The 27,185-nt window shown below is 40.8% G+C and overlaps 1 protein-coding gene across 2 annotated transcripts; it reads right to left on the minus strand.

The window, feature by feature from the left end:
• Nucleotides 1-14,745: 14,745 nt before the first annotated feature.
• Nucleotides 14,746-25,335, minus strand: LOC106850359 (cytochrome P450 2J6-like). 2 transcript variants are annotated; one of them, XM_088170500.1, is made up of 10 exons: nt 25,165-25,335; nt 23,721-23,883; nt 22,430-22,579; nt 21,218-21,364; nt 20,310-20,323; nt 19,078-19,267; nt 17,466-17,618; nt 17,083-17,270; nt 16,528-16,669; nt 14,746-15,442 (listed from the first exon to the last, which is right to left on the minus strand). In XM_088170500.1, the coding sequence occupies exons 1-10, from the start codon at nt 25,333-25,335 to the stop codon at nt 15,264-15,266; spliced, it is 1,497 nt and encodes a 498-aa protein (XP_088026626.1). In that variant the 3' UTR covers nt 14,746-15,263. The 2 variants fall into 2 exon arrangements, with proteins under 2 accessions (XP_088026626.1, XP_014727098.2); XM_014871612.2 differs by lacking the exon at nt 20,310-20,323 and having other exon boundaries at nt 17,466-17,607; nt 19,091-19,267; nt 21,204-21,364.
• Nucleotides 25,336-27,185: the final 1,850 nt, after the last annotated feature.

The raw sequence follows: 27,185 nt of genomic DNA on the forward strand, positions 1-27,185 counted from the left end.
CTGGGTGCTGTAGTTTCTGTTTCTCTATCAGTTTGTGATGTGGAAGGAGTCAGAAAATTAATTGCCTGTGTAATCCAGATACACTAAGCAAGCAAAGCTAAAACCCCGTATTAAATCACACAATATTATAACTCGGTGTAACTCAGTCTACTTAAAACTTATTTATGCTAAACAATTAATATCTCTCATCAGCCTGTCAATCAGGAACATGAAAAAATGGTATTCAGCATATATAAGGCACTATATGTCCTCTGTCCTATAGTATGTGAGTGTATTGGTCCTTGTAAAGCACAGTAATTTAATGCTGGTATTCCTACCTTACTATTTGAAAGCAAAGGCAATGGGTGTCTCAGCAATATCCCTGAAATCCCAGAAGTATGGCAGAACAAGGAAAAGCCCCCCCCCCAGGTCCTAGTCCTATCCTCCTTACCACTGGCCATCCCATCCTGTTGTCTTAACAGGCTCAAACCTGTATTCATAACCTTAGAAGACATGGAAAATTATTTAGAAATAAATAGTAGCAGAAATAGTTCAAAAACTCATAAAGAATTTCCTGGTTGGTAACCAAAGGGATCCCTAAATGAAATCTGTGTACTCTGAAGATCAGCAATTTACCAAAGTATTTCATAAAGAATGTGTTATACAAATCACTATGGAGACCTGCTCATACAAAGATTCTTTTCACAGAATCAAAAACTAATGACTTAAATTGCCAAGATATTAATCACTCTCTTGAAATTGCCCGATACAAGTGCCAAGTAATTATTATGAGGTGACAAACAGGGTCACACTCTGTTATCTCCTACTTAATGGCTTATTTAGAAATTATTAGGCCCTCTTTGATTTTAGATTGATTTTAGATTGATTGATTATTTAGATTGATTGATTTAGATTGATTTTAGAGCACCAGAGGATGCAGTAATTAAGTTATCAAACTTTAAGAAGAAGAACACCACTAAACCCCACTGAAGTGAAGGCTTCATACTGATGAAAACCCCTGACTTGGATCTTGATTTTCTCAAAGACATTTTCCCCCAAAGCCACATAGGTCTTACCTATTGGGAAGACCACCTCCATCAGGTTGGATATAGAGTTACAGTATTCTGCTGCTACAATAAATTGCATATACAGGCAGCGTTTTTCTGAAATTTCTGCGAGTTTTATATTTACCTTGTATCAGTTTAGAATAAGCCAAAGGTTGTTATACTGGTACCTTTATACACTGACCTCACTCTTGAAATACTTTAGGGAAAAATGGTAAAATTAACATCTCTGTAACAAGAGAGGGAAGCTGAGTACAGACTTGTTCATGTTATAGCACGTGGATAACATCCAGTGGCCTATTCCCAGTGAAGAGTTCCTCATGAGCTCACCTTTGCGTAGTTTTGCAGCCTGGGACAAAATGTAAACACGAGATGTGATGCTCAGCTTTGCTTTGTCCAAGGGTTGTACCCAAAGCTTAGTGGAATTAAGAGGCCTCAGTGATGGGGAAGCCTTGCTGTGTGGTGTCCTGGGTCCCCATAAACCCTTGGGTTCACTCGTGCTGCTGTAACACACAGTCTCCTTTAAAACTGCTTTTGCATATGGCAGGGTTGTTCAGTCCTTATATTCATTTCCACAGGATGGACAAATGACAGCATCTGACACCTCTTGGAGTCATTCTGAATTTTAAAAAAAGGACTAATGATAAGCATTCGGGAATTGCTGATGTGCAGATTCTGTGCAGAAACTCAACATTCCTAAGCCAACTTACAGTGGAGGATCAGGGCAGCAGAATCACCACGAGCCATGAGCAAGGACATAACACATCTAAGTGCAACTGCACACATTGCCCACCTGGCACTTCCAGACACGCCATCATGGAGTGCTCGGCATAAAGTGAAGGTGGTGTCTGAGCCCACTCTGAAGAGATCTGTGGTCACTGCACTCAGTGTAGAGAGCGTGTCATCCTCTGCCTGCAGATAGGAGACAGGCAGTGAGATTTAAGACTGTTTTAACAGCACATCTTATTCCCAGCAACAGATCTGTTTTTCATCACAGGCTCCATACTGAGTTGGTGGAGCTGGTAAGACAGCAGCTTTGTTTTTCTGTTAAAAAATATGATCTTGCTGAAGAGGAGACAGCACACAGTAAGTTTTCTTTCAGTCTAGAGTGGAACAACATCACTCTCTCTATGTGTAAGCTTGAATTCAAGGAAGGAAGTAGCTCAACAGTCTCTTAGGAAGAAAAGGAGGAGAGGAAGGAGGGCTGCTTAACTAGAAGCATTTGAAATATGTGGCAGCTGCCTAAGAGACAATTACTAGTTACCCTTAATATCTCATTCAGGCATGCAGCAATGAAGTCCTGTGGCTGTGCAGGCACCCAGCTCTTCTGGTGGTGCCTGATCTCAGCCTTAGTAAGAGTTCATAGATCCTGCAGGTGTGTCACTGCCAGCAGCCTTCTCATCAACAAAGTGCCTGAGGGCCTCAGCAATGATGGGAAAGTGTCCTGGAGCTGCACCTGGAAATACAAGCAGGGGAATGCCATGAACATCTTGGCTTCACAGAGCTGAATGTTCACAGCTGAACTGTGCCTAACCATTGCAATGATCCACATTTGTTACTTGTCTGACTGTAGGAAATGCATGACCACTTAATTATTTTAAAAATTATCTTGTAAGGAAGTGTGTTAAGGATGACCATTACCATACATTTCTGGATTGCCTGTTTTCCACTGGTAGGTTTCAAATCTGGCAAATTTAAATGTCCTTAATACAATTTTTCTTAACTTCTCTAAGTGAAGTCTTTCCCAAATGATCTGTTCCTTCCTAAATTTTAAGTCAACACTTGTCCGTAGTTCTCAAAGCCATATTCATGTTAGCTTGTGCTATTTATTCTGGATGGTTCTTGCAGCCCAGTCTAACACAGGAAATCAAGGTTATTACAAAGCCCTCCAAGGCACAAGCTAAGAGGAAAAACCTGATTCTGGCCCCATGGCAAATTTGATGCTGCATATTATAGATGTAAAGTCACGCCAATGTCTCTGAGGAGAGCTGTTACAGGAGATTCAAGGGTCTGTAGGCATAGCAAGCCAGGAATGGTTGCAGAGGGATCATTATTGAGAAAGAAGGGCAAAGCAGTGAGTGCTGGCTGCAGCAGAGTTCAGTGTTTATTTAAGAGCTCTTCTTCCTCTCTGTGCCTTGGCAAAGAACAGCCACTCCATGCCACAGCTCAGTGAGGAATTCTTCCAGGCGTTGATACAATCACGGGGAAGTCCTTGCTCACCTGAGGCCAGGAGGTGCCATGGAATTCTGCCATGGCCTGGGATCCTCTGAGCAGCCTCTGGCACATGACAACGTCTGTAATGAAGCAATGTCCAAAAAGCACATCAGTTTGATGGCAGAAGGGAGTGGAACAGAGAGATCCATGCCTACAAACAAAGCAAGCTGCACAATTAACTGCTTTTATTTGTGATCCTTCTATTTATTTCTGACCCTTTGTTACTCTAAGCTCTTGATTTGCATGGGATTACACAAATAGCTGAGACTGCAGGAATCAAGAAACAAACTGGGGGCTTGTTCTTCCAGCACCTTTCTAATGAGTGGGGGCAAGACTTCATCCTACAGGGAAGTGCAGAATCAGCACAATTTGGGAACCTCTCATCTGTCACCTTCTCCCATAAAGGGTTAGCAGGAGAGCAGTGAATCAAGTGTGATGTTCTAGGATCCAGTGTGAAAGCATCAGCTGTGTAAACCTCTCATCGAACCTACTGTGGACATTGCAACTTCCAGCAGAAAAAGCAGGGCTGGAAATATGGAGAATGAGTCTATGTCATGAGCACATACAGATCTGTATTTCCCCTCTTCCTCTGACAAAGAGATCAGTGAAGCAGCAAGCTTCCTCCTGGACCCAGGCTTCCGGGATTTTTTTCCCTAGTCCTAGCTTTCTCAATCATCAGCCTGAATCATCTCTGCTGCTTCTAGATGTGTCCACTGGCACAGATGATACCTGCAACAAAATGGAGAAGGACTGGGGAGAAGCTTGGGACTGGCATTGGCCAGGGAAGGGATGGGAGAAATTTCATCCTGCTGTCAGAAAAAAAAGAGGCCGGAATCATGTTTCACTATTAGAATCTTAAAAGGCTTTCACAGTTACTAATGCATTGGATTATTATTTATGGTGGTCATTATTCCTGTGTCTGCGGCACGTGTAGCCATCAGTGCAGCAACTGTGACATGTTACCCAGAAACATTTTAGCAGGATTCCTCCCTTGACATTGCCCACCAGAGGTGATTGATGGATACTGCAAAATCATAAATTCTGCTTTTATTATCTTTCCATGTTTATTTGTTTTCCAATCCTACAGCCTTTTCAGTGTGTCAGTACTTACACAAAGACCAGCCTCCACCATTAAAGTAGGAATTATAGCTGTAATTAGCAGGCATAGCCATTAGATGGTAATGTTCACTCACTGCTGTGCTGGAGGATCTGGTGAGGCAAACTTTTCAATCAGTCATTGATCTGGAGTTTCTCCTTGGAGATGTGTTGAGTACCCTGAACCGTCTGGGAAGTATTTAACACTTACAGATCCTTCTGATTGCCAGTGAAGTTTGGGTTTCCAGGAGTTCTGCAAATCAAATATCTGGCAATTATAAAGACCAATTTTAAAGTCTTTGACCTGGGTAGTTGAGAAAGACTTAACTGCACAGAGGGAGGGAAGAGGAGATAGCATTACTTTGCACAAAGATTTGTGATTTCAGATAGGAACAACATCAGCTAACCTTTGACTGTATGGGATAGGAGGTAAGGATTTCTGAACATATGTTTTAGGAATTTGAAAGTATAAATTAGAGGAATGCATAAAGATTGTCCCTGCAGCATATGTAACTATATACATATTTATGTAACTATATATATAAAATGTGACCTTTTTCTGAGCAGCTGCAGCACTTTGATAATATATGCTGGACACTTCAAAGATGAAAAGGCACCTCTTTGCTCCAGGGATATTCAGGGAACCGGTGAAAACATGGCATTTGTTAAGCTGTTTAGAGTTTGAGCACAGTTTCAAGACGTTCTCCAGCTTGCTCTTAGGAATCCACTGGTAATGTGTTGCTGAACTCAGAACATCTATAAAAAGGAACTGCATCTCTCTAGATGCATATTCAGGCCTCCTCCTTTGCAATTTTTGGAAACAAAGATGTAGCCAGGGATTCTGGAATATGCTGACCATACTGAAAATATGTGCAAATGTGAACGGGCACCTGGTTGATGTCACTTGCTTGGAGCAATGGCTGTTTTCCATAAGGGACAGTAATTTGAAGGATGGTTTTTCCAGCAGTTGGAGTCCAGTCTTTTACCTTAATAGACAAAATAAGGCGGAAAGGGAAGAAGAAACAAATGCCTGAATCCTTGAACTGGATTCCAGCTGGTACCCAAAGAAACAGTAGAGCCTGTTTTTTCTTTTGGACACACAGGAAAGCAGGAAACCTAAATAATGCACTTGTCTCATACATGTCCTAGGCTTAGGGACTCGACTCTTTATCAATATAGGTATATTTCACAGGACAGACAGAGATGGGGGCATAGTCCGAATCCTGAGCAGGAATCCTTCCTGGCTTATCTTGGCAGATGCAGCATGTAGACCATATTAAGAATTGTCAGTAATATTATTAATGTGCCTATACGCTGTCAAACAAACAAACAAAAAAAAACAAACCAGAAAAGCAGTGTGTTGATACCCTGCCCTACCAAAGAGTACAGACAATGTCACCTGGCTGCAGGTCTGTGCAGCTGCTCACTTATGCAGTTAAATGGATTAAGACTTTAATCCATCCACTTGGTTATTTTGCAGAGCACGATGACTCTGGTGATTACTGACACTTGCAACACACTCCCAAAACCATCAGAACTCGGGGAAAGAAGAAATTTTGTCTCAGCCAGGACTGGCCTGGAGTAGTAACACCTCTAGTGAGCTGCAGTCTCACCTGCTTTGCTGGTTCTGGACTGGCCAGGTCAGGCCACTGCCAAGGAGCATTCCATGGCCTTGTTGTGTCAAGACACGATCAGCAGTATTGCCAAAATAAGGGCTACAGAATTAACTCCTTAAGCAAATAAACTTTGCTTTCTGCTTCTCATTGAGGAGTTTTGCTGATTCTTCCTGTTTCCTTTCCTTACTCTTTGTAACTTGTGCCATAATTGCAAGATTCCTCAGACATTGTTTTTGGCCAGGTGACTGTTTAGTGCTTTATACCACTTACAACTGTTGCTACAGGCCTGTTCCACTCAATAGTAGTCCTCTCTAAAGTCCATCAAGGAGGCTCTGCCTGGAAAGCTCATAGTTCAGACAAGCCAGGAAGGAGCAAAAAGCTGCTTTTGCATTTTAACCAAGGATACATTAGGAGTCTCCAGCTGAAATAGTCATGAAACTGTAAAAAGCACCAATACTTACAGGAGTATTTCATGGTGAGTTTGGAACTCCAGTGTCCACAGCTAGTTAAGGAGATAGGTGTCTCAGTCTTGGAGGCAGTTGCCTTTAGGCCCTCTGGATGTTTAGGAATATCAGAGAAATCCAGATAGAGAGAAAAACAAAAACACACACAAAACGTTGACTGTTAGAAAACATTGCTGTTCTCATGTCCCTCCTCACTCAGTTGTGACCTGCTAGCCCCAGAGCCTGCAGCTCCCAGATTCACACTCCCTGGCATTAGCCATGTTGGAGCATTTGGACAGCCCAGGAAACGAACCTCAGCTAGTCCCAGGCAAAGGCAACTGAGCAGCCGTGGAGTGTGTCCCTTCCACTGTGCTCAGAGTGAGCAGGAGAATGGATCAAGTGAACTGAGGTGGGTCCCTTTTCAGCTCTCACAGTGAGAAAAAGGCTAGTGCCCTGCTCTGGACACTGGCTTGGACTTTAAAGACCTGATTCAGTTCCCTGGTATGTTGCAGATCTCCTCTGTGATCCTGGTGTTTCATGTAGTTTCAAGTTATAGTCAGCCTGTAATCTACCTGGCCAGCAAGATGCCTTGAAAACGAGGACTCCATCCCCTCATTTTCCCTTTCAGCAGGGTTGGATCCAGCAACATAGAGCTATGAAGTGCCTGGATTCATTTGGCTGGTCTGGTGGAAAGCCTTTCCGTTTCAGTTGCAGTGGTAGTTTTTTGCTGGCTCAGCAGTCTGAACACACTCACCTGCGGCTGCTGCCTCACTGAGCAGAGTGAGAACATGGCCAAGGACAAAAGTGGGCAGGACCACCCCTTTTGGCAGACTCACTGATCATTTTAGTTGCAGCACAGAGCCCTGGGCTGCTGCTGTCACAAATACATTCCCAGTTAATGACTCTGGTGACAGTAAACAGAGAACTACCCTGTATAGAAATTATATTACACTCTCTGGTGATTGTTTCCTTCTAATGCACTAAAACATCCTCAGCTAATGCCCTAATAAGATTTTGCAGGTATAAAGTGTATGGATGGCTCAGAAATGGAGAGACACAATAATGGGAGAACTTTATTGAATACTGAAAACAAATCTAATGAATTCGTTATTCCTCAGAAACATTGTGAAAGACAATGAAGCATTGCAAAGTACTTCTCAAGAGCCCAGGAATTGCCAGTACCATTTTCCTGTTTTCTCCCGCAGATAAAGTCTTTGAAACAGAATCTTCAGCATCAGGAATCTGAAGGACTTGCAGAGGGTCTGCCACTGCTTGGAGCAGCCTGTACTGGTGAAGGACGGTGGTGGCCTGTAAGGAAGGTATTCTTTTATCCCGTGTTGCAGCTGTATGTTAAGGATGGGAGTTTTCCCTCTCTCAGTGAATGTGCAATTTGTCAACGCTGTTGTCTCATCAGGACCACCCTGGGAGAGGCCTGGGGAACTGGCTGTGCTCACAGCACAGCTGCAGAGACATTGTACTCTCCAGTTATCTTACACAGGCTTGTTGCGTGCCCAGCTCCCTCTGCTTTCATCCTGATTCTCACGGAAAGGAAGAAAGAGTAGTTACTTCTTGCCAAGGTGCAAGCCAGCAAGATGGAGCTAAGGGGCTTGGGTAAGCCCACGATTCTCAATAAATCAGGTGTGTTTGTCAGCTCACAGAGAGTATGAATTTCCAACTGGATGCAGTTTTAAAAGTGTTTACCTTTGTGCTGACCTTGGTGTGTTCTCTGAGAAAGCACAATCCAAGCAGTTTTGCATGTGACCTCATTAGTCTCCCATCTTTTCTGGAACAAGTCAAAATATGGAGCAGTGCCCAGTGCAAAGTGGTTACTGTGGTTTCTGTTCCTGCCAAAAAGAGGACGTGGAGGACCCAGACCAGGTTGTCTTCGTCATATTGCAGAGCTGGCATTGCCTTTAATCTTCGGGCAAGAGAGGGGTGAGTTTAGAGTACAGCCAACATTACAATATATACAATCATCAACTCCAGATGACTTCAGCAAACAATAGTTTGCAAAATCTCTGGTTTTCTAAACCACATAAATGTGAAGAGAAGTAGAAAGTAGTAGTATCTTATGAGTTTCTGTCTCTTCATGTCTGAAAAAGCATCCTGTCTCATAGGCAGTGTTATAAATATTTGAAGGATAGCAAAAGATCAAGCTGGAAGTTTTTCAATGGCAGATGTTTCTTTTAGAGATCTGCTGATCTGCTGAATTCAGAACATTTCTTGGGATTTTCTTTTATCAGTGAAAGCTTTGGACAAGTTCATAGTATCTCATTCCCCCCCCCCCCCCCGTCCTCCTGTGCCATCCTGCAGGACAGAGCCCTTGGTGATATCAGAAAATTCAGCAGCGGTGTGTTCCTTCTTTACCAAGGAATATGTAAAACATGCAAGCTCCTGACAACTGAAAACTTTCCTGGGAGGATCTCAACATATTGAAGTATCCAAGGTATATTTTGGCTGTAATATCTACAACTTAACTTTTCCAAGAGATTTATTTTGACACAATGATAATAGTTCCATTTCAGGACACTGATAATGGTTCCATTTCAGGACACTGATTAGCAGCATTTAGAAATACATGGCTAAAGCACCATTCCCTCTGAGACTTAGAAGTTTCCCCTAAATCCACACTTTTTTCCATGGGCTCTGGCAGTGATGTCTTTGTTTTCACAAGAGTAAGCAACACATACAGCATTACTCCACATATAACACCCCTTATTTACATAGCATCTTTAGATTATTTTATCATTTATCTGCTAGCTACTTTAAATACCCAAGCTGTATTACTTTCTGCAGATGTCGTGTTGGCTGTGGTGTAATCTGAAGCCAGCACAGCCTCTTTTCAGTGGTGGGGAGAGGAGCTGGCTTGGGGGGTCTGGTCTCCTTTTCTCAGCACAATTGTGACACTGCTGCTGAGGAAATTAAAACAGGAGCTGCTGAATGCTCCCTGGACTCCTTGCTGCTCCCTGTCTGTCCTCTGTGCTTATCAGGACAAAAGCTGAATTCCTTTTACCTCAACAGTAGGAAAGAGGTTTTTCTCCTTCCCACCATTTCTCTTCACTCCTTGTAATTTTTCTTTTCTGGAACCTTCAGCAAGGCAGGGGCTGCTGAGATGAAATTTGTTTAATATATGACACTTTCCCACCAGCTATTTCTCACCTAGGGCACTGTAGTCTCTCAGCTCCTACTGAGACTTCCCCCTTTCCCTGAGGGGGAAATTGTAAAAGCTATTTTGAATGGAAATTTCATCTAAATTATTCCCCTAAGTACATGGAGGAAGGGGAAGAAGAAATTTTAAAACCTTTTGATTCAATCTAAAAGATAGGGTTCATAGCTGCTGTGTTTTTAAAATCTGATTGCTTTATTTCCTGTGGATGTCTCTGAAGCAAGGAGATATCTATAATGAAGCCCACAATTTTTTATTCATTTCTATAAGATATGTTTCCATGTGCATATAAAGCCATTGATTTGCTCCAGCTAATATGAGCTCTGTGAAATCACCTTAACAGATCATTCGTACAGATTTATAGTGGCTTCTCAGAGCATACTGGGAAATGACCCAGATAATTTAGGACTATTTTTCCTGTGTTTTATTGTGCCCACATTCGTCTATGCTTTCTTCTATGAATTATTTTCTACATTGTGTCTTCATTTTTATGTTCAGTCAGACCCATAAACCCCTTTTTCCCTCTAAGAGTTCTGCAAGGAGTTTAGAATAATTTTAAAATGTCACATTACAAAGCATCTTCTACTCTTCAACTCTCCTTAATCACCAGTGAGGTAAATCAAGTCAAGCCTAATGCTAGATCCCTTTGCACCATCCCTGCAAATATACCTTACCTTGTTCAGTGAGTTTCCAGCTGTGGCTGTGAGTTTTACTGAGATTAATTGAAATTAATTTTCCACACATGTACAGAATGTTACAAAACAGCCAACACAGAGCTGGCCATAGCACTGAACACAATAAGGGAGTAGGATCTGCAGATGCCAGGAGGTGCTCTGAAAGCAGACTTCCCCCTCAGGCTGTGGTACAACACCTTTTTAAGAACCAGCTACCCCCTCTCCCTTTTCCTGCTAAATGTACACATAAACAATTAAACTTGAGCTCTCTGATACCCCTGCTTGGTGTGGAAGATGAGATCAGAAATGGCTGTGCTATCAGAAGAAAAATTAAGATATAAAAATTGGCAGCTTGTTAATGGTTACACTAATGAGTTACGTGGACCTTACCTCTTATGAAGTTCAGTGATGGGACACCCAAATCCTGGATGCTGTCTTGTAATTAGTCTGCAGTCAGTCAGGAACTTTGTGTACCATGAAGTCAGTAATGTGAGTGATGTTTTGGGGTACCTGGACTCCTAAATAAAGCTGCATTCCATCTTCTGACTGTTGTTTCTTGCCTTGAACAAGCTTGCTGCAACTGGCTAGCTGTCTGTGCATTGGGTCTTTGCTATACCCTCTTAACACCCACAGAATCATAAATTCAGCCCTTACTGTTCTGCCATAAATCATGATTGTGAACTGGTGAACTGGTTTGGACTCAACAAAAAACCCACCACAACAAACAAGCAAAACCTCTTGGCTTTATAAGATTTGCTCTCAGAGAAAGCACCTTCTTGGTAGAACTGATTAGACCAGACCTCTGGTTATAAATTACTGTTAGAAGTAAGGTGGAATTCCCCTCAACAAATGAGAACTATTTCTAACAGAGATTTCAGTCTGGAGAGACATCTCAAAGGACTGGGGGACAAGAGTGAAATGAAATTTGCCCATGCATATTGGAAAAATGTTAAAGAGCTGACCTTTTCCTAGGTACAACTTTTCTCTACAACTCTAACAGTGTGACTTGCTGATTCAAACCATGGTGCTTATATCTCCCATCATTTGATTACACACAAAACTGCCTTAATCATGTTTTTAGTGAAATGGCAAAGCTGCTCGTCAGACCCCTTGTTTGACATCTCTTGTGCTCCAATTACGTGTGACAAGGCTTATCTCACCTGCCTGGTTTATATCATGGGCTGTAACAAGCACCCAAACTAAACACAATATTCCTTGTACAGTTCTAGTTTCAAAAGGTTGCCCTTGTTTTATTCTGCAGTGCATATGCAGCCCTACACCTCTCTTTCTCTTTCCCTTCCACTGAATATTTCAGTTCACAGTGATTTTTGCAGGTACATCAACTGTATTTTACACATTTTGAAATTCAACTGTCTACAAATATCCATAAGTGACCCTCAAGTTTGTTGTTACTTTCAATTTAATTCAGCTGCAAATATTATTAATATAATTTTTCACAATTATAAGTATAATGGAGATAATAATAGAAATATAATGAAAATAAAAAAGAAGTAAGCAGATAACAACACTTCAGCACTAGCATTTTATGGGGAGAGATTTCCTTGTTTTGGGTACTCACTGTTCCCAGTTAAAGGCTGCCCTTACAGCATGGACTTAAATGCAGATCTCACACATGATGACAAATGGCTCCTTAACAAAGTGTTAAAGGAAGTATGTGTAACACCAATTCGATTAGCATGTTATCTTTTTTTTTACATGAAATTTCATTTTAGTACCGAAGAAAATCCGATTTCCTTTCAGAATGTATTTTTCTCACCTGAAGGCATTTGGCAAATGAATGAATTAAGGTTTGAAATGTGCCAGAGGCAAAACTTTTAATAAAAAGGGAAGTAAATAGCATTTAGTGCATTTTGGCTCATACTCCAGGATGCTTGGATGAGCATCTTTTTCTAGTTTCCCAAGTTATGTCTCAGCAGGCATTTGGACAGGGCACTGTCTGAAAGTAAGATGAAGTTATTCAAATGGAAAAGATAAGAGTGTGACATAATAATGACAATAAGTCTTCAAGATGAAGATTAATATGAAAGTATTTTAATTCTGAGTGTTACAGAACTTAAACACAGCCAAGATGTGTCAGGTGAAAGTTCAGCCACTCTCATGTTCTGACAGCACATGATTACAGATGCCTTATAAAAGTTTGTAAGAACACCAAACACTGTATTGTTATTAAACAACCCTAAAGTAATTTTTCTGCTGAAGAAATACCCAATTGCTTTTTGAACAGAAAGAGATGTTTAGTACAAATCCCATGATAAGGCTCAGATTACCAACACAGCGTGTGCAGTGCTACCCCCTCTGGCTCTTTTGACACATCTCCCTTTTTGTTGCATTTGACACCTGCCAGATCTTCCACTGGAGAGACAGCAAAAATTTCCTGTTCTTTCACCTCATGTTTGTCCAAGAGTTTCTAAACTTCCTCAAAAGTACAGAAATAGTTTCCCCAAATGCATATGCTGGTGCAACAGATAATTTCTGTTTTATAAAATGTAATCTCATAGATGTCAGGTTCCCCCACTACACACCATTGATTCACTGGGCCATACCATGAAGCCTCCACAGTTTAGCCTGGGCCTTTGAAACAAAACAGTTCCTCAAACAATTTATTTGAACAGAAGTGAAAAAAAAAAATCAACCCTTGCTTTTAATTTCTGCATGGATGCAGAATCTACCAACTTTTACACAAGGCTGTCTTTGTCTCCAGTGTCTGCTTTTTCCTTTTGCCAGGGTAAATAGCTTCCCTGGAGATTGGCATTTGTCCTGCTTATGGCTGTGGCACTAATATTGCTACCCAGGAGAGGCCCCACCATGAAAGAGAAAGAAAAGCACAAGAAAAAGATTAGCAGAGAATCTGGGTGCCAAAGTTGCCACGGCTTTCCTGAACTGTAACTTAGCAAAGCTGAGCACCATAGAATGTTAGGCAGCTCTTTCATATCCATCAAAATTAAATATTTTAGGTTTTCTGGGTATACTCCAGATATCCTGCAAATATGAATCAAAGCAGCCCTCCTGCAGTTCTGGGACATGAACTCACTTTTACCTGAAGGAATCACAGTGGCTTAAAAAGTAACACACCCAGTTGCACACCTTTCCCTGGCACAGACACCTGCAACCTGATTTCAAAACCTTCTAAACCGTATTATTAGGGATGACAGTTCTACCTTAACTCAGAGACCTGAGGCTGTAGCTGACACTAGGTAAAAGTGTTAAAGCTGGTGAAGAGGATGAGCAGGAGTGTGTAGGCCCTGGAACATTTTTTGATATGCTGTGTGGAGTAACAGGCTGGATTATTTATTGCAATTGTTGGTTTGTGAAAGCCCTTGCTGCCCTCATTTCCCTTCTAGCCCTGCAAGCCTGCCAGGGCTAGGTTGTGCTGGAGCAGACCAAGGCATGCCAGGATCTGGTCAGTTCTCACTTCTCTGTGGTAACATTCTCCTCCATTTTATATTCATGAAGTTCAGAAACAATGATTAATTATAAATACTTGAAATTCCAACATAAAAGCACTTTTGAACCTCAATACAAATTTGATGCAAAGTTTACAGTAGTGTTTACGGGCAGATCTACTTAACTCCAACAATTGAATCCTTTCCAAAAGTGATTTGCATACAAGAACTCTCCAGCACTTCTCTTTAATGAAGTTACAGCTGAACTTGGCTGTCACCTCCAGCTGTGTGCTCAAACCAGGTGTGTCTCCTCCTGAGTCCAATCAATGCCAAGGAGCAGCTACGTTTAATAACAGATATTTTAGAATTCCTGCATCACGTCGTCATTAATGTCTTTGCTTACACTAAGTCACTTCTACTGTGCCCTCCATAGTTCTGTGCTCTTCTTTGCATAATCTGGACTCTTAATAAATAAATGAGATTTTCCAAGCTCCCTCCTGAAAACACACTGCTGATTGTTTTCAGCTCAGCATGGATTCCTCTACTAATACTTGTGCAGGAAAAAAACGGAGAGAGAAGCTTGATGTCATCACATCAAGGTGAATCCTGAAATAGAGTTTATATGGATAAAGGGTAGGTGGAAGCAGGAACTGAAAGAGGGCAAGGGAGAGTTGAATGTTGAATCCACACCAGGAAGTGTGGTGTGGATTGCAATGAAAAAAGTAAAGAGCACAGAGAAAATAGATACTGAGTGTTCAGGTAGCCTCTAGAGGCTGCTTTCCAAAACCTCTACACTCCTTAGTCATGGAGTTAGCAGTGAAACTCACAGGCAAAGTGATTCTCTCATCTCACATTCAATGCCTCATCCAAACAGGATTGATAATGGGTATGAGTCTACATAATTAAAAATAAAACCAGCAAAAAAAACCTAACTAACCACTTGACAATACAACTATAATCAGGCTGCAAATTCACACATTCACATTGATAGTAAATACCAAATTTAAGTTTATTTCTTCAGCTTTAAAATTATTTTTTTACCTAGTATACGTGAGATACTTAACACCAAATTCAGATGTGAAGGCACCTGCATTCCAATGTGTTTGCTGGGATTTGGGTGTTGGTTTGCTTTTTGGGTTTTTTTTGGCAACCTGTTGACAAATTAAAGTGGCTAAGTTCAAGACAATAAAACAAAAATAGAGCTTTAAAAGTGCACTTTCCACAGTCAAGTCACTTGAGGTCATCTGGCCACTCACAGAAATGGCACCTACTCAGCTCTTGCTGAAATACTCTTGCATTTTCCTGAAGTTTGCTCAGGACTGAGCATGAGGATGATTTTGCTTGCCTAGGACAAGGGGACACAGCATGGCTTCATCTGGGAGCCACAGCATCTCGCTTCAAGTGCTCTCAGAGAGGAGAATACAATCAAGATCCCCGTGAGAATATCCGTGACTTTCACAAAGACCACACCAAAAAAATGCTTGCATCCGCTTTCTGAATAGCTCTGGGATAGACTAATATCAATAGCCAGAAGGAGGTTTATACACCTGAGAGGAAATTCATGGGGGTGAAGGTGGCTGTCTCAGGCTGGCCTGTGGCTGCTGCAGCCTAGCGTGGAATGGCACAAAGCCTGTAGGGGTGGGGCTGCAGAGTGCCCCCCATCACGGGCTCGGTGTTGATCTTGGTCACTCCCTCGGGGAGCTGGAAGGTGAACGCCCGCAGCAGGCTGGCAAAGAAAATGAAGAGCTCGGTCCTTGCTAAGTGCTCCCCCAAACACACCCGGTGCCCTGCAGAGGGTAGAAGAAAGGACAGTGAATATCTAGGAATTTTTCAGTTTCATAATCAGTTCATTCCGGTTGAAAGCACAGGTAGGTTTTGTTTTGTTCAAGGAGAGCACCATGAAAGCCACAGAACTAAAACTATGTGAATTCCCTCTCAAAAAGATCCCATCCAATATCCTAGCTTAGGAGACACAAAATGAATATTTCAATGAAAATCCATGAGGTACCAACATAATTTCTTTCTTGACCTGACAGAAAAAACCTTTTCTTTTACAGAAGATGTTGAACTTCAGGACCATACACAAAAATCTGCCAGTTGTTTGCACATGCTTTAGTGAGTTAACATCAGCAGAGCAAAATTATTTGGTAGTGGCATTTGCAGTTGAACAGAGGCTTGGTCGCTTTATAGGCAAAGCAGGAAGCCTACTGTTCATTTCCCAGGACTCCCATTCCTTGGCACCAATGGTGTGAGCAGAAAAGGTGAATATTACATCTGCATTTACAGATAACAGACAAATGTAAGGAAAGAAAAGCCGTTTGAATTAAGAAACCACTTCTGTATGGAAATTTAAGTGACTATCAACAAATTAAAACAAAACCATCAGCAGAACTTTACTGGTAGGTATGATTATTAACTTGATGATTATTGCATTGTTACCTTATTTCCTTCTTTTGCAACTGGATTTTCAGTTCTGTAAGCAAGAACATAATCCTGTGTTTATCAGGATGCCTTCTGCTTTTCTTTCAGCTTGTTTCTTTAAAAGGGATTGCAATTAACTCCAGTAACACTGGACAAATTACTTCTCAGGAAAATAGCTGCGTGTAAAGAATACTACAGACATACTGTAGTATGCACTGCAGCATGCAGCCAGCCCAAGAGGTTCTGAGTGGGATTCCCACCACAGGGTCCTATGAACAGTTTGGGGTCTGACAGCACAGAAGCCTCTCCTTTGGAAGAAACAAGCCAGGAATGTTCTTTAAAAGCAGCAAACAGCAGAGGTAGAAGATGTTATCTGAAGAAATTCTATAATCTCACACTCTGTGTTCATCACCTCATCTGTTGGATTAATTCAAACTGTCAGTGCACTTACCTGCTGAGAATGGTAAGAAAGCTTCTCGAGGTATAAAGTTTCCTTCTTTATCCAGAAAATGGCCAGGGTTGAACTGTCGAGGTGTCTCCCACTGCTCAGGGTCATACAGAACAGATGCTATATTCGGTATAACAATGGTGCCCTGCAAAGAAGAAACTGTTGTTTCAGTTCCAGCTGCTTGTGCCTGTCACCCATCAGTTTATGCCTGATGGATAAAACTGTTGCTTGTTGGCATTTGAGTGCCAAGCTGGGCAGGAATGTCTTAACCAGTGCTTTGGCAAACCAGTTTCTCCTCTCAGTCCATCCCCTGCCAAGCAGAGCTGGTCTCTGCAGTTGTGATGATGGGCAGGAACTTGAGGCTTCCCTGGCAGAGTGTGTGAGTACCTACATGCTAAGTAAAAGACTTCTATCATTCCTGGAGCCACAAATAGTAACCCTTCCCCAGGCACCACATTCCTGAGTTTAATGGAGGGTAGCTTATAGATGGACAGCTGGTTACAAAACTGAAATGCTTCTCTGCTGAAGAAATAACAGAAGCTGAAAATGGGTCTGTACCTTCTTGACAGGGAATCCCAGTAGTGTTGTGTTCCTCACACACAATCTGGGGACGCCAACAAAGACAATGTTGCTGAAGCGCTGAATCTCATGGACCACAGCGTTTGTGTAGGGCAGTTTTCTCCGATCCTCATAACAAATTAACTGGGAAGGACCCAGAACAGCATCCAGCTCCTTCTGCACTTTTGCTGTGGAGAAATATTCACCACTTCAGAGGAGAAAAATGCATAAAATACTTTAGCTGGTCACTTTTCTTGGAGCAACAGAAAAATGTATTATTTCAACATAGTACATTAGGTTTATATCCTGTGATTTAATATTATTTAATGCCTGAATTTAGCATAGAATAATAAAAATAAACAGGAAAACCCCACCACTCTCACCTTGGATGTCAGGATTCACCACCATATAGAGCAGTCCCCAGTACAATGTAGTGCTTGAGGTCTCTGATCCACCAAGGAAAAGATCATTTATGACATATACCAAGTTTTCTTCATCATACTTGGGCTTGACCCCCTCTTTAGACTGTAGATGGTGATAAAAAGTTGAAGTTAAAGCATAAAAATTTGGTTATCCCGTATGCCCACTGTGTGAGAGCTGTGAGACTTCCACAGCTGGCATGTGCACAAAGAATAGTCAAAATTGCAGTTTTTAATGTGTACTAAGAGTTTAATAGTTTCCCAAATAGGCACTGTAAGTCTGCATTGCTGTCTTTCATGAGGAGGATTATGCTTTCATCACAAAAAGGCAATTCTATGCTTGATGACTTAATCACAAAAACTTCACAGCACACTACAAGTTTGCAGTTAGCCTAGAGTGCACTTATGAGCAAGTGCCCTATAACATGTCACTCCTTGGCCTTGGTATCTAATGGTGCTAGCAAATGCCAAAGGAAAATGTATTTGAATAAAAGGATTTCAACAGATCGTTTTGAGAATAATTTCTTTTCTCAGTTCAGGATAAATATGAACTGAGAAAACGTATTTACTTCAGAATAATAAGGGAATAAAATAAAAACACAATTAGAGAAAATACATTAGGCAAAAACATTTTCAAACAAACAGACAGCAATAAATTGTACCGCTGACACCAGAGAAAGCTGCATCCTTGCCTCTAAAATGCTTATTTTAGTCAATTTTGTCATCCTCACTCAGATACTAAGTGTAAGATGATGTATCAGCTCCTTTCAGAGCCCATGAGCCAATGCTGTGAGGACACAGCAGCCTGACTAGCTGAAGCTTATGACCAGAAGTAGAAGCTACATAAACTTCATCTACCCTAGGAAAGAGATGCTTCTTTTACCTCCTGAAAAATTTGAAGAAGAAACCATAGTGTTCTTTGCAGAGCCTCTCTGGCTCAGAGTCACTTCCTGCTATGGAAAATAATAGCCTGGGCTGGGAATAAGATTAATGATGATTATGGCATTGTTTGTGAAATTGTTTTCTAGGCTGTCCAGTTTGAATTAGCAGCCAAGCCAGCCATGCCCCAAACAGTGGGGAAATTAGAGATAACATAGGGATGATGATTGCCTGCCAAGGGAGAAACCAGACAGCTATGTGGCACAAAGTCAATGTTGGAGCACACACACACTGGATCCCAAAGAAGCATGCCTGCTCTTCAGGGCAGTGATTTGTGCATGTGTTTAATTCCACTGTAAACATGAGCCTTGCTGTAGAAGATGAGGTGGTCTACCAAAGTTATGTAGCATACAGGAATAAACTGTCTCATATTTATTGTAGGATTGAAGTACTCATGGATACTTATGGAAAGCAGATGAGAGCTCATGGATTCACCCCCTGTCATACTTGATGGTAATTCATGCATGTAACCAAAATACAAAACTGGATGCCTTTCTGAGACACACGAGTTAGTAAGTCCCAAGATATTGTAGTCACATCAGGAAGCTTATGAAATGTAAGAAACTATGGTGGAAGGGTCACACTGAGTGATTTAATGGAGTTTGACCTTATACTTCATAACAGCATGATCAGCCAGAATGAACACTTACTTTCTCTATCTCAGCCAGGTAAAAGTCAATGAAATCCTGTGGTTCAGCTGGTATCCCTCTCTCTACATGTTTTCTGATCTCCTTCCTTGCAAAAGAACTCAGGACATCATAGCAAGCCAGCACCTTCTTATGAGGCCCAGGGAGGCGACACAGCAGCCAGGGCAGGATTTCATACATCTGCAGAAGTGACACACAAGAGGTATCATGAATTCTCTGTCACTGACAAATCTGCCTTTAGACACACCAAGAGGCTGAATTGTTCTGCCCAGAAATGTTGCTAGTGGAATTAACAAATTAGCATTGCTTTGAACAGATTTTTGCCGTCATGTGGGAAAACTTTAATAGTAATTTGACAAAATTCCAGGGGTCGAGGCAATTCTGCCAACACTCTGCTCATGTCTCTAAGCTTACTTGGTTAATGAAATCACTGTATGACCTCACTCCTGCACAATTGGAGACTCCAGCTCCCACACACTGAAAATGTAAGGACATCCTTTCTGAATGCCACTGAGCTACTAAGATAAACAGGTCTGCAGCCTCAAGTAACTGCTGGAATTTTTGAAGCTCACAAAAGGAATTATGGTCTGGGTATCACTCTAAGATAAGGGCTAATTTAGCTTTCCTGGTCAGCGTCCTCGTGGCTGCTAAGGAGCAATATTTGTTCTGATGGTTAACAATATTACATCCTCAGCCTGCTGAGTGTATTTACACACACATTTGTCAGCCCTAAGTACTGTTCTCTGTCTTGGATAGTTCTGTCTGTGCAGCATCTGCCATTCCACCCTGCCCAGAAAAGAGCAGTTCTATCTCCTCTCCTTGTTCTTTCAGACCTAACAAGCAAAGTCTCTCTAATTTTAAGTGACAGTTTGTAGGTTATTTTATTACTGTTTCTCCACCTTTGTTTCCCTTCAGAATCACAAGAACAGATGTCCAAGACCCTAGAATATGTCTCACAGATTACACTTCAGAACCTACTGTAACACCTCACTGGATCTAAAAGGAAAATAGTGCTAGAAGTACCCTAAGGTCCTGTTTGCCTTTTTCATCCTTTTATCTGTTAGTTTACACCAATCCCTTTCCTCTTAACCTTTGCACTGAAAGGTTCTAAACTCATAGTAAGTGAACTTAGAATAATTAATCTTATTAATGAATCTCATTAATTCCTAGAATGTTTTGTAATTTCATTCTGTACTATTACAATATTTTCCATTCTCATAACTCTAATCCACAGTGCTTACAAACTCTTGCAGCGGGATATCCTGAACCTCCTCTGTATCTTAAGGTCTCCTGATTTTGATCATCCACAAATTTCATGTACTTTTGTATTTTTAACTGTGGAAATGTTGTATAGTGCTAGTCTCATATGACAGATTTGTTGAATAGCATTACTGCCACATCAGCGTTTTAGTTTGCCTCTTCCTATAAAACTCAGATGCCAATTACATTTGCTATGCCATCCACATTCCCCGTTATACACAGCTTGTCCCTCTCTAAGGGTCTAAACCACAAGGTCTACTTCATGAGGAATACTTCAAGTGCAAAGTTGGTCTTTATGGTGTTTTGTGGGAAGGAGCTACAAAAAAAACCTCTGACAGAAGTTGAATTGTGAGACTGCCAGAGAATGTATGTATTGTTTTTGCAATGTGTGAATGGTGAGCTATAACACAGTAAAGGAAAGATTAATAATGAATATTTTATCATTTGTGAGGTAGGAGAAAAAAGAAAATTTTCAGCATATGATTTGCAGAGTGATGAAAAGCAGACGAGTTCAATGATACCCATTTTTGGAAGAGAGAAGTAAATAGAAGTGGGAGGAGCAGCACTGCAGAATTCAAATATATTACTAACTCCAGTCTCAAATTAAATTTAGATATTTCTGTTAATAGTTTCAGAAATACCAAAGGACCTAAAGTCCCTAAGCTTGCAAAAAAACCAAGAGGTTTTAAAACTGGTCTTAAAACCAAGGATGCAGTCATAAGGTTCCTCCCCAAGGACAGTTCTTATCTCCCAGCCTACATTTGCCTGTTGCTTTGCATTTAGTGAAGACCCATTTTTGTATCTGCTCTTTCACTTTCTACCTATTTCATAAAAAAACAGCATATGATTTACTCACCTGATGAACAAAGCTGCCTGCAAACTTGAATATTTTCTCTGTAGCACGGATCAGTTCATGGAAGGTTTTGTCTTCATTAGAGAAGTGATATCCAAAAACCACAGCACAAATTACATTTGAAATAGAATGGAAGAGAGGGAAGGAAGGATCCACAGGTCTTCCTGCAAATACAGTAACTGGAATTCACTCTCAGTATTTTTTTCAGGTGATCCTTATACAGATAGGACGAGATGTTATTAAAGATTTAATAAAATATTCTCTTTATCCAGCTGGGATGTGAATGAGGACAGAGATGTGGCACTAATATGAATTAATAAAATAAAACATAGTCTTAGTACAAAGGACACTGTTAAACTTTTTCCTCATAGTTCTAAAACAATTTCACAGCCCTTCCTGTGAAATAATGTTGTACAGCTAAGATCTGTTCTAGGGTATCACATCAAATCTGCTGTACTCAGCTGTGAGGAGGAAGAAAAGAGAGAATGTGAGAAGGAAGTAGTGCCACTGGAGATGAACTAAGGGAAGTCAGTGGCAGACATGTTCAAAAATGTAAAAAACTAATTACAGGGAAAACCTGGAGGAATGTGGAAAGGTTTAAGAAGAAGACAGGAACTGCAAAGTAAATATAATGAAACTATTACAGTCTCAGCTGTGAGCAGTAGATCATATCTCTGTCTGATGATTTTTTCTAAAGTTATGAAACAGATATTCATAAAAAAGTGATTTGGATAGAAATCATCCTGTCGTGGACTCTAGGATTAACCTGATAATCCACTGAAGTTTCCTCCCACCTCCTACTTTCTTTTCGTTTCTATTGCCAATAGTTACTTAGCCAATAGTTACTTAGCCAGATAGATATTAAAATATGAAGGGCACCCAATGTCCTTAAAATTTAAGGAAATTGCTAAGCTCTGCAATACTCTTCAGTTACCCATGGCAAGCAGCCTGAGAATGGTTTGGCTGTGCAATTCTGCAGCATCATGTCATTGTACAATATATCACATACAAATTATCAGCCCATGGATGTGGAATTTCAGAAGTTTCCAGCTTCATTAGATGTACGAAGAGCTATATAAGAAAGAAATACTTGTGATTCTAGGCTCTACCTGCTCTGTGCTTTGGTAAGTTTGGATACATCACTTAGAAGGGGTAGGGAAGTTTGCATTCTGAAGATATGGATCCATATCCAGCCTGAAAAGTGCCTGATTTCTTAGCAGGTAAGATACCTTTTAGGTTCCCAAAAAACTCCACCAGGTGAGAGGCCTCCTCTTGCACTCGATGCTCCAGGCCTTTTTTCCCCATTCCCAAATTGCGCAGAGTCATTATTCCAAAGCGTCTCTGCTGCTTCCAGGAGCGACCACTTGCAAGTATAATACCTGAGGGTGTTTCCTGGCATGTTAATATTTGCCACAGACATGGAACAATTCATTTAAATATATATTGTAAAATACATGGAGTAAATCAGGGAAAAATCACTCGTGAAATTTGGGTGAAATTATTGGTAACCAAAATACATAGCCAAACACATCCAAACTATTACTAAACCACATGTTCTTAATATTGAATGTAGTTAATAATTGAAAAGAGCAATCTCAGGATTTTCTGGCTGTTCCATTTCTTGATGTCTTAAAAAACCCCAGAACCTTAAGATGCCTTTTTAGAGGATCTGCTTTAGCCATACTCAAGTAATCAAGCTCAAGACAGGAATAAGTGGATGAATTTCCACAGAGTAGAGTTCAGGACAGGGTATGTTTGTGGAGATATAGATCAACTAATGTGATGGTTATAAGTTGAGGTGATGAAGGTGAAAGATAAGGGGCATTTGGGCTCTGTTTCTACCCTGGAAGAAAAAACATTCCTTTAATTGTTAGCTTGTACTCCTGGTCACCTGAAGAGCCCTGAACTGCTGCTGTGAAGGTGAGGCTTCACCTGACTTTAAACAATCTGTGTCTTTTTTGGTCTAGCAAATGTGGGGCAGGAAAAAAATACTGAAAACTGCAGGAATACTGTAAGAAGAAGTGAGTTTTCCTGTGTTGGATTCATTCTCACAATCGAAGGGTACTCACAAAAAGTTTGGAGGTGTTCACAAGTACAGAAATGCAAATTCAGAAGTAGGGTTTTATAGGTCTCTTGCTCATGATGGAAAGTGTTTGGCAACCATAATGTGTGTGGTTAACAAACAAGCATTGCATTCATGTGATGTGCAGCAAAATCATGTGTACCACAATGGATCAGTCTGTGATGCGGGCAAGATTGCTGGGTTCTGCATTGGATCACATACATACATCTTGAATACAGCAAAAAGGTCACATAGAAACAAGCTGGAGTGTTCCCTAGGCTAGGGAAAGCTCAGTGCAAAAGGCACCATGGCAAACAGTAAGATATTTTCAAAAGCCAGTGGAGGACTTGTACAGTATCTGATGGAAAATCATTGTGAATGGGAGGACAGAGTCTAACAAGGCAGAGTAGTTTTCAAGTCAACATTCCTTTACACTCTTAATGGCAGGAAATTCTCACCTTTTCCTTTGGCCAATGCTCTGAAGAAAGGTGACACCAGCCTCCCAGAAACATCTTCAGGGTGTGTGGTCATGCCATCCTTCACTGCTTGAAATCCATTCAGTATAATCACTGGGACCCACCCAAACCACAGAGTGTACATGTTACCATGAGTTTCTGCCAGCTGGAAGTGGAAAAGGTGCCAGAAAAAGAACAGATGAATTCCCATATATAGGTCTCAAACAGACACTGCACCTGCTATTCACCATCCCAGTGGACAGTTTTGTGCTGAAAACATCATTCCTGTGCATATAATTGTAGCTAGAAGCAGGAAGAAGCTGTTATTTTCCTGAGAATAGGGTTTTCAGCAGCCAATTTTATTTTCCCCCGGGGGAAGTTATTTTCTTTTCAAAGAAATAACCACTCTGCAGGAAAAGAGAGAAAACTTTGTACTTTATGTTGCATCTCCTCCAACCCCAGCATTTTTACCTTGTTAATTGAACAGCCACACCCTGCACCGTCCTGGGGCTCTGTGCCTCCAGCAAGTCCTGCCTTTGCAAAACGAAATAAGCTGATAAAAACTGCACCATCTGTGTGCTCCGGGAGAGGACATGGACACAGAAATTAGCAACAGCCATGAAGTGCCAGTGGGCTGCGTTTGAGTCCAGGGCTTCCTCACAGGAGAGCACTTACCATTGGATACAGCAGAGGTATCCAAGCAGGGATGGGTTTAAGGGAGAGAAACTCCAATCATGCCTGAAAAAAGCTTTGTAAAAGTATGGACTCTGCTCCAGCACACCCACAATGATACAAAAAGGTGGCAGACAGTGTCTAAGGTGCCACGAAAATTACATCCAATTGATCACACCAGACACTTGCTTCTCCTCATATTTATTTAGATTCTGGCTTTCCTCTCCCTCCTAGAGCATCAGTGCCTCTGCTCTACACTCATTGGCCCATGTCTCAGGCATCCACCTGAACTAAAGGTCCCGAATTACTGCAGCTATCACTAACAACAAGTGACAGACAGTTTTCAGGAGCTGTATGAAGATGGGGAACAAATGCCCTTTCTGTACTACAAGCATACATGTACCATATTACTCAGTTTGTGATCAAATTAGGAAATGCCAGTGAGAATTTTTAGAGGTATCATGTAGGGATAGCACTATAGTGAATACAGCTTCACACTTAGCAGTGCAGAAGCATCTTTTAGATTATTGGTATTCTCCAACTTTAATAACAAGTCATAAACTCTGTCCCCAAGTTGACTTGATTCTAAAGGGCATTAAGTTTCTCATGAAGGTAACATATTCCATATAACAAGGTGACTCAAATGTAGGAATCAATTGATCCTTATATATTCACACCTCGTTCGTAACTTTCAGAGACTTAAAACCTTCAATTAATCACACTTTTTAAAGTCATGGCTAAAAATAACCAATTAAGAGCATATTAAAAGAAATACCTCCATTAGAAGATCCCGATGAAACTGAAAGTTCAAATGCAGCAAGTTTCCAAGCAATGGGAGAGGAGTTGGTCCAGGAGGGAATTGCTTGCAGGCTTTTTGAAGCCTGAAAAATTCAACAATTAACAAAAAAATTATCAGGACTATAAAACCTTGAGTTATTGTTAGCATTTCTGAGCTAATTTATCAGCTGATTTATAGCTGTCTCTATCAAAAAGGAGGTACTGGAGCTGGGAAAAAGTAATCTTGCTTCTTGTTCCACCAGTTTTGTCTGCAGACTGAGTTCTACAAAGTCTTGGTTCCTCTCCCTCCCTCTGTCCCTCCCTCTTCATCAATGCCTGCCCTTTTTCTGCGCCCCATCTATTTGCCCTACTGAGATGTACCAAACTGATCCCTGATCAAAAGCACATCTCTCTGCTTACAGTCTGGAAACATGGAATCACTTGGACTCAAGGTATTTTTCCTGCAGCTTGTGTCAGGGAGCTGCTGGTGTCTATTGGGAGATCTGGACTGCAGTGACACCAGGTGTGAGCCCTTGCTGACCACTGGACATAGATAAGTGAAATTTAGTTTCATCTGCCTCGCAAACTTTAAAAACAGACTTAGTAATTCACTTTAGAATGATTTAATTCAGATTATGAGTGTTACATACAGGTTAGCCTACACAGTTACATAGAACACAGTTACAATTATGTGGAGTATATATTTACAATAGGTTAGATTGAATATATACCATGTACTTACAATAGGTAAGATGTTCCAGGTGTTTTAGTCACAAGCATTATTTAATTGTGGTTGTAAATTCAAATTTGCCTGCCAGTACGCACAGTTTACACAGGCAAAAACAAGTGTAGTTACAGAATAAAGATGCAATTAGAAGATGAGATTGCTACATGTGATTTCTAAAAAATTAGCCTTGAGCAAACTTTTAAAAGTTCAAACTTTTTTTCCCAGTAAATGGAAAAATAAACATTTCACCAAGAGCACTACTGACACAGTGCTTAAAAACTCACATTACAATTAAATAATTTAAAAAATCACAACATTACAATTTTTATATTCAAAAATAAATTAAATATGAAATTCCAATTCTTTATATACTTTTTAAAAAATGTAACCTAATTGAAAGCTTCATGTACCTTGGTTTATTTTCTACTTTTTAAAGTCAGTTTTAGAATCCTGGCTATTATTACTAGTTCTCAATAAGTTTACAGGACACATAAAAATCTGCCCTCTGATAATGAAGGGATTCACACTGAGTTGGAAGCACAGACGGGGGAAAGCTCTGTGTGCCAGTAACCAGAGGATTCAATCTTGCATTGCAAAGAGAAAATGTCTTCACTAAAAATGAGTTCAAGTCTGAACAAGAAACTGCTTTGCCCTCCAACACAGACATAGATGTGGTGTTTTGCAAACCTGGCAGCATAAAGAAAGTAATGTGACTCAGTGGTAGCCATCCATCTCCTTCAGCTGGCCAAGCTTTTGTGGGTACACATGTGCCTGTGTTATACAGAGAAGGCAACACAGACGAGTATCTTTTATCACCTTGTCTGTGCATGTAATGGGTAACATGGTGGGAATGGGGCTGAGGTGGGCTCCATGGCTTTGCTAAAGCCAGTGCAAAATTAGGTACTGTTGCCCATTATGAGGCTGAAATCAGCAAAACACAAAATCAGAAAAATTTGTTTCTTCAAACCAAAATATCAGTTTCAAACTATAAAAAAATTTTGAAAAAAGGGAAGAAAGATAGTTCTGTGTGCAGACAACTGAAGCCAGAAGGAATTACGGATATTGTATGAATTGACTAAATGCAACCATGTTCATGCCTTCGCTGTTTAGTTCAGATTCCATTGCTTAATTTTAGATGTTTCATATTGGTATTGTATTAGTATCAGTATTTTGATATCATTAAACTAATTAAATTCTTTCAGAACATGAGTCGGGTTTAACTGGAATCAAATCACCACTGTCAGAAGCAGGACAGAGCCAAATGTACCAGCCAGCAATTTATCCTGCCAGAT

Source organism: Sturnus vulgaris, chromosome 10 (assembly GCF_052056855.1).
Source record: "Sturnus vulgaris isolate bStuVul1 chromosome 10, bStuVul1.hap1, whole genome shotgun sequence".
NCBI lineage: Eukaryota > Metazoa > Chordata > Aves > Passeriformes > Sturnidae > Sturnus > Sturnus vulgaris.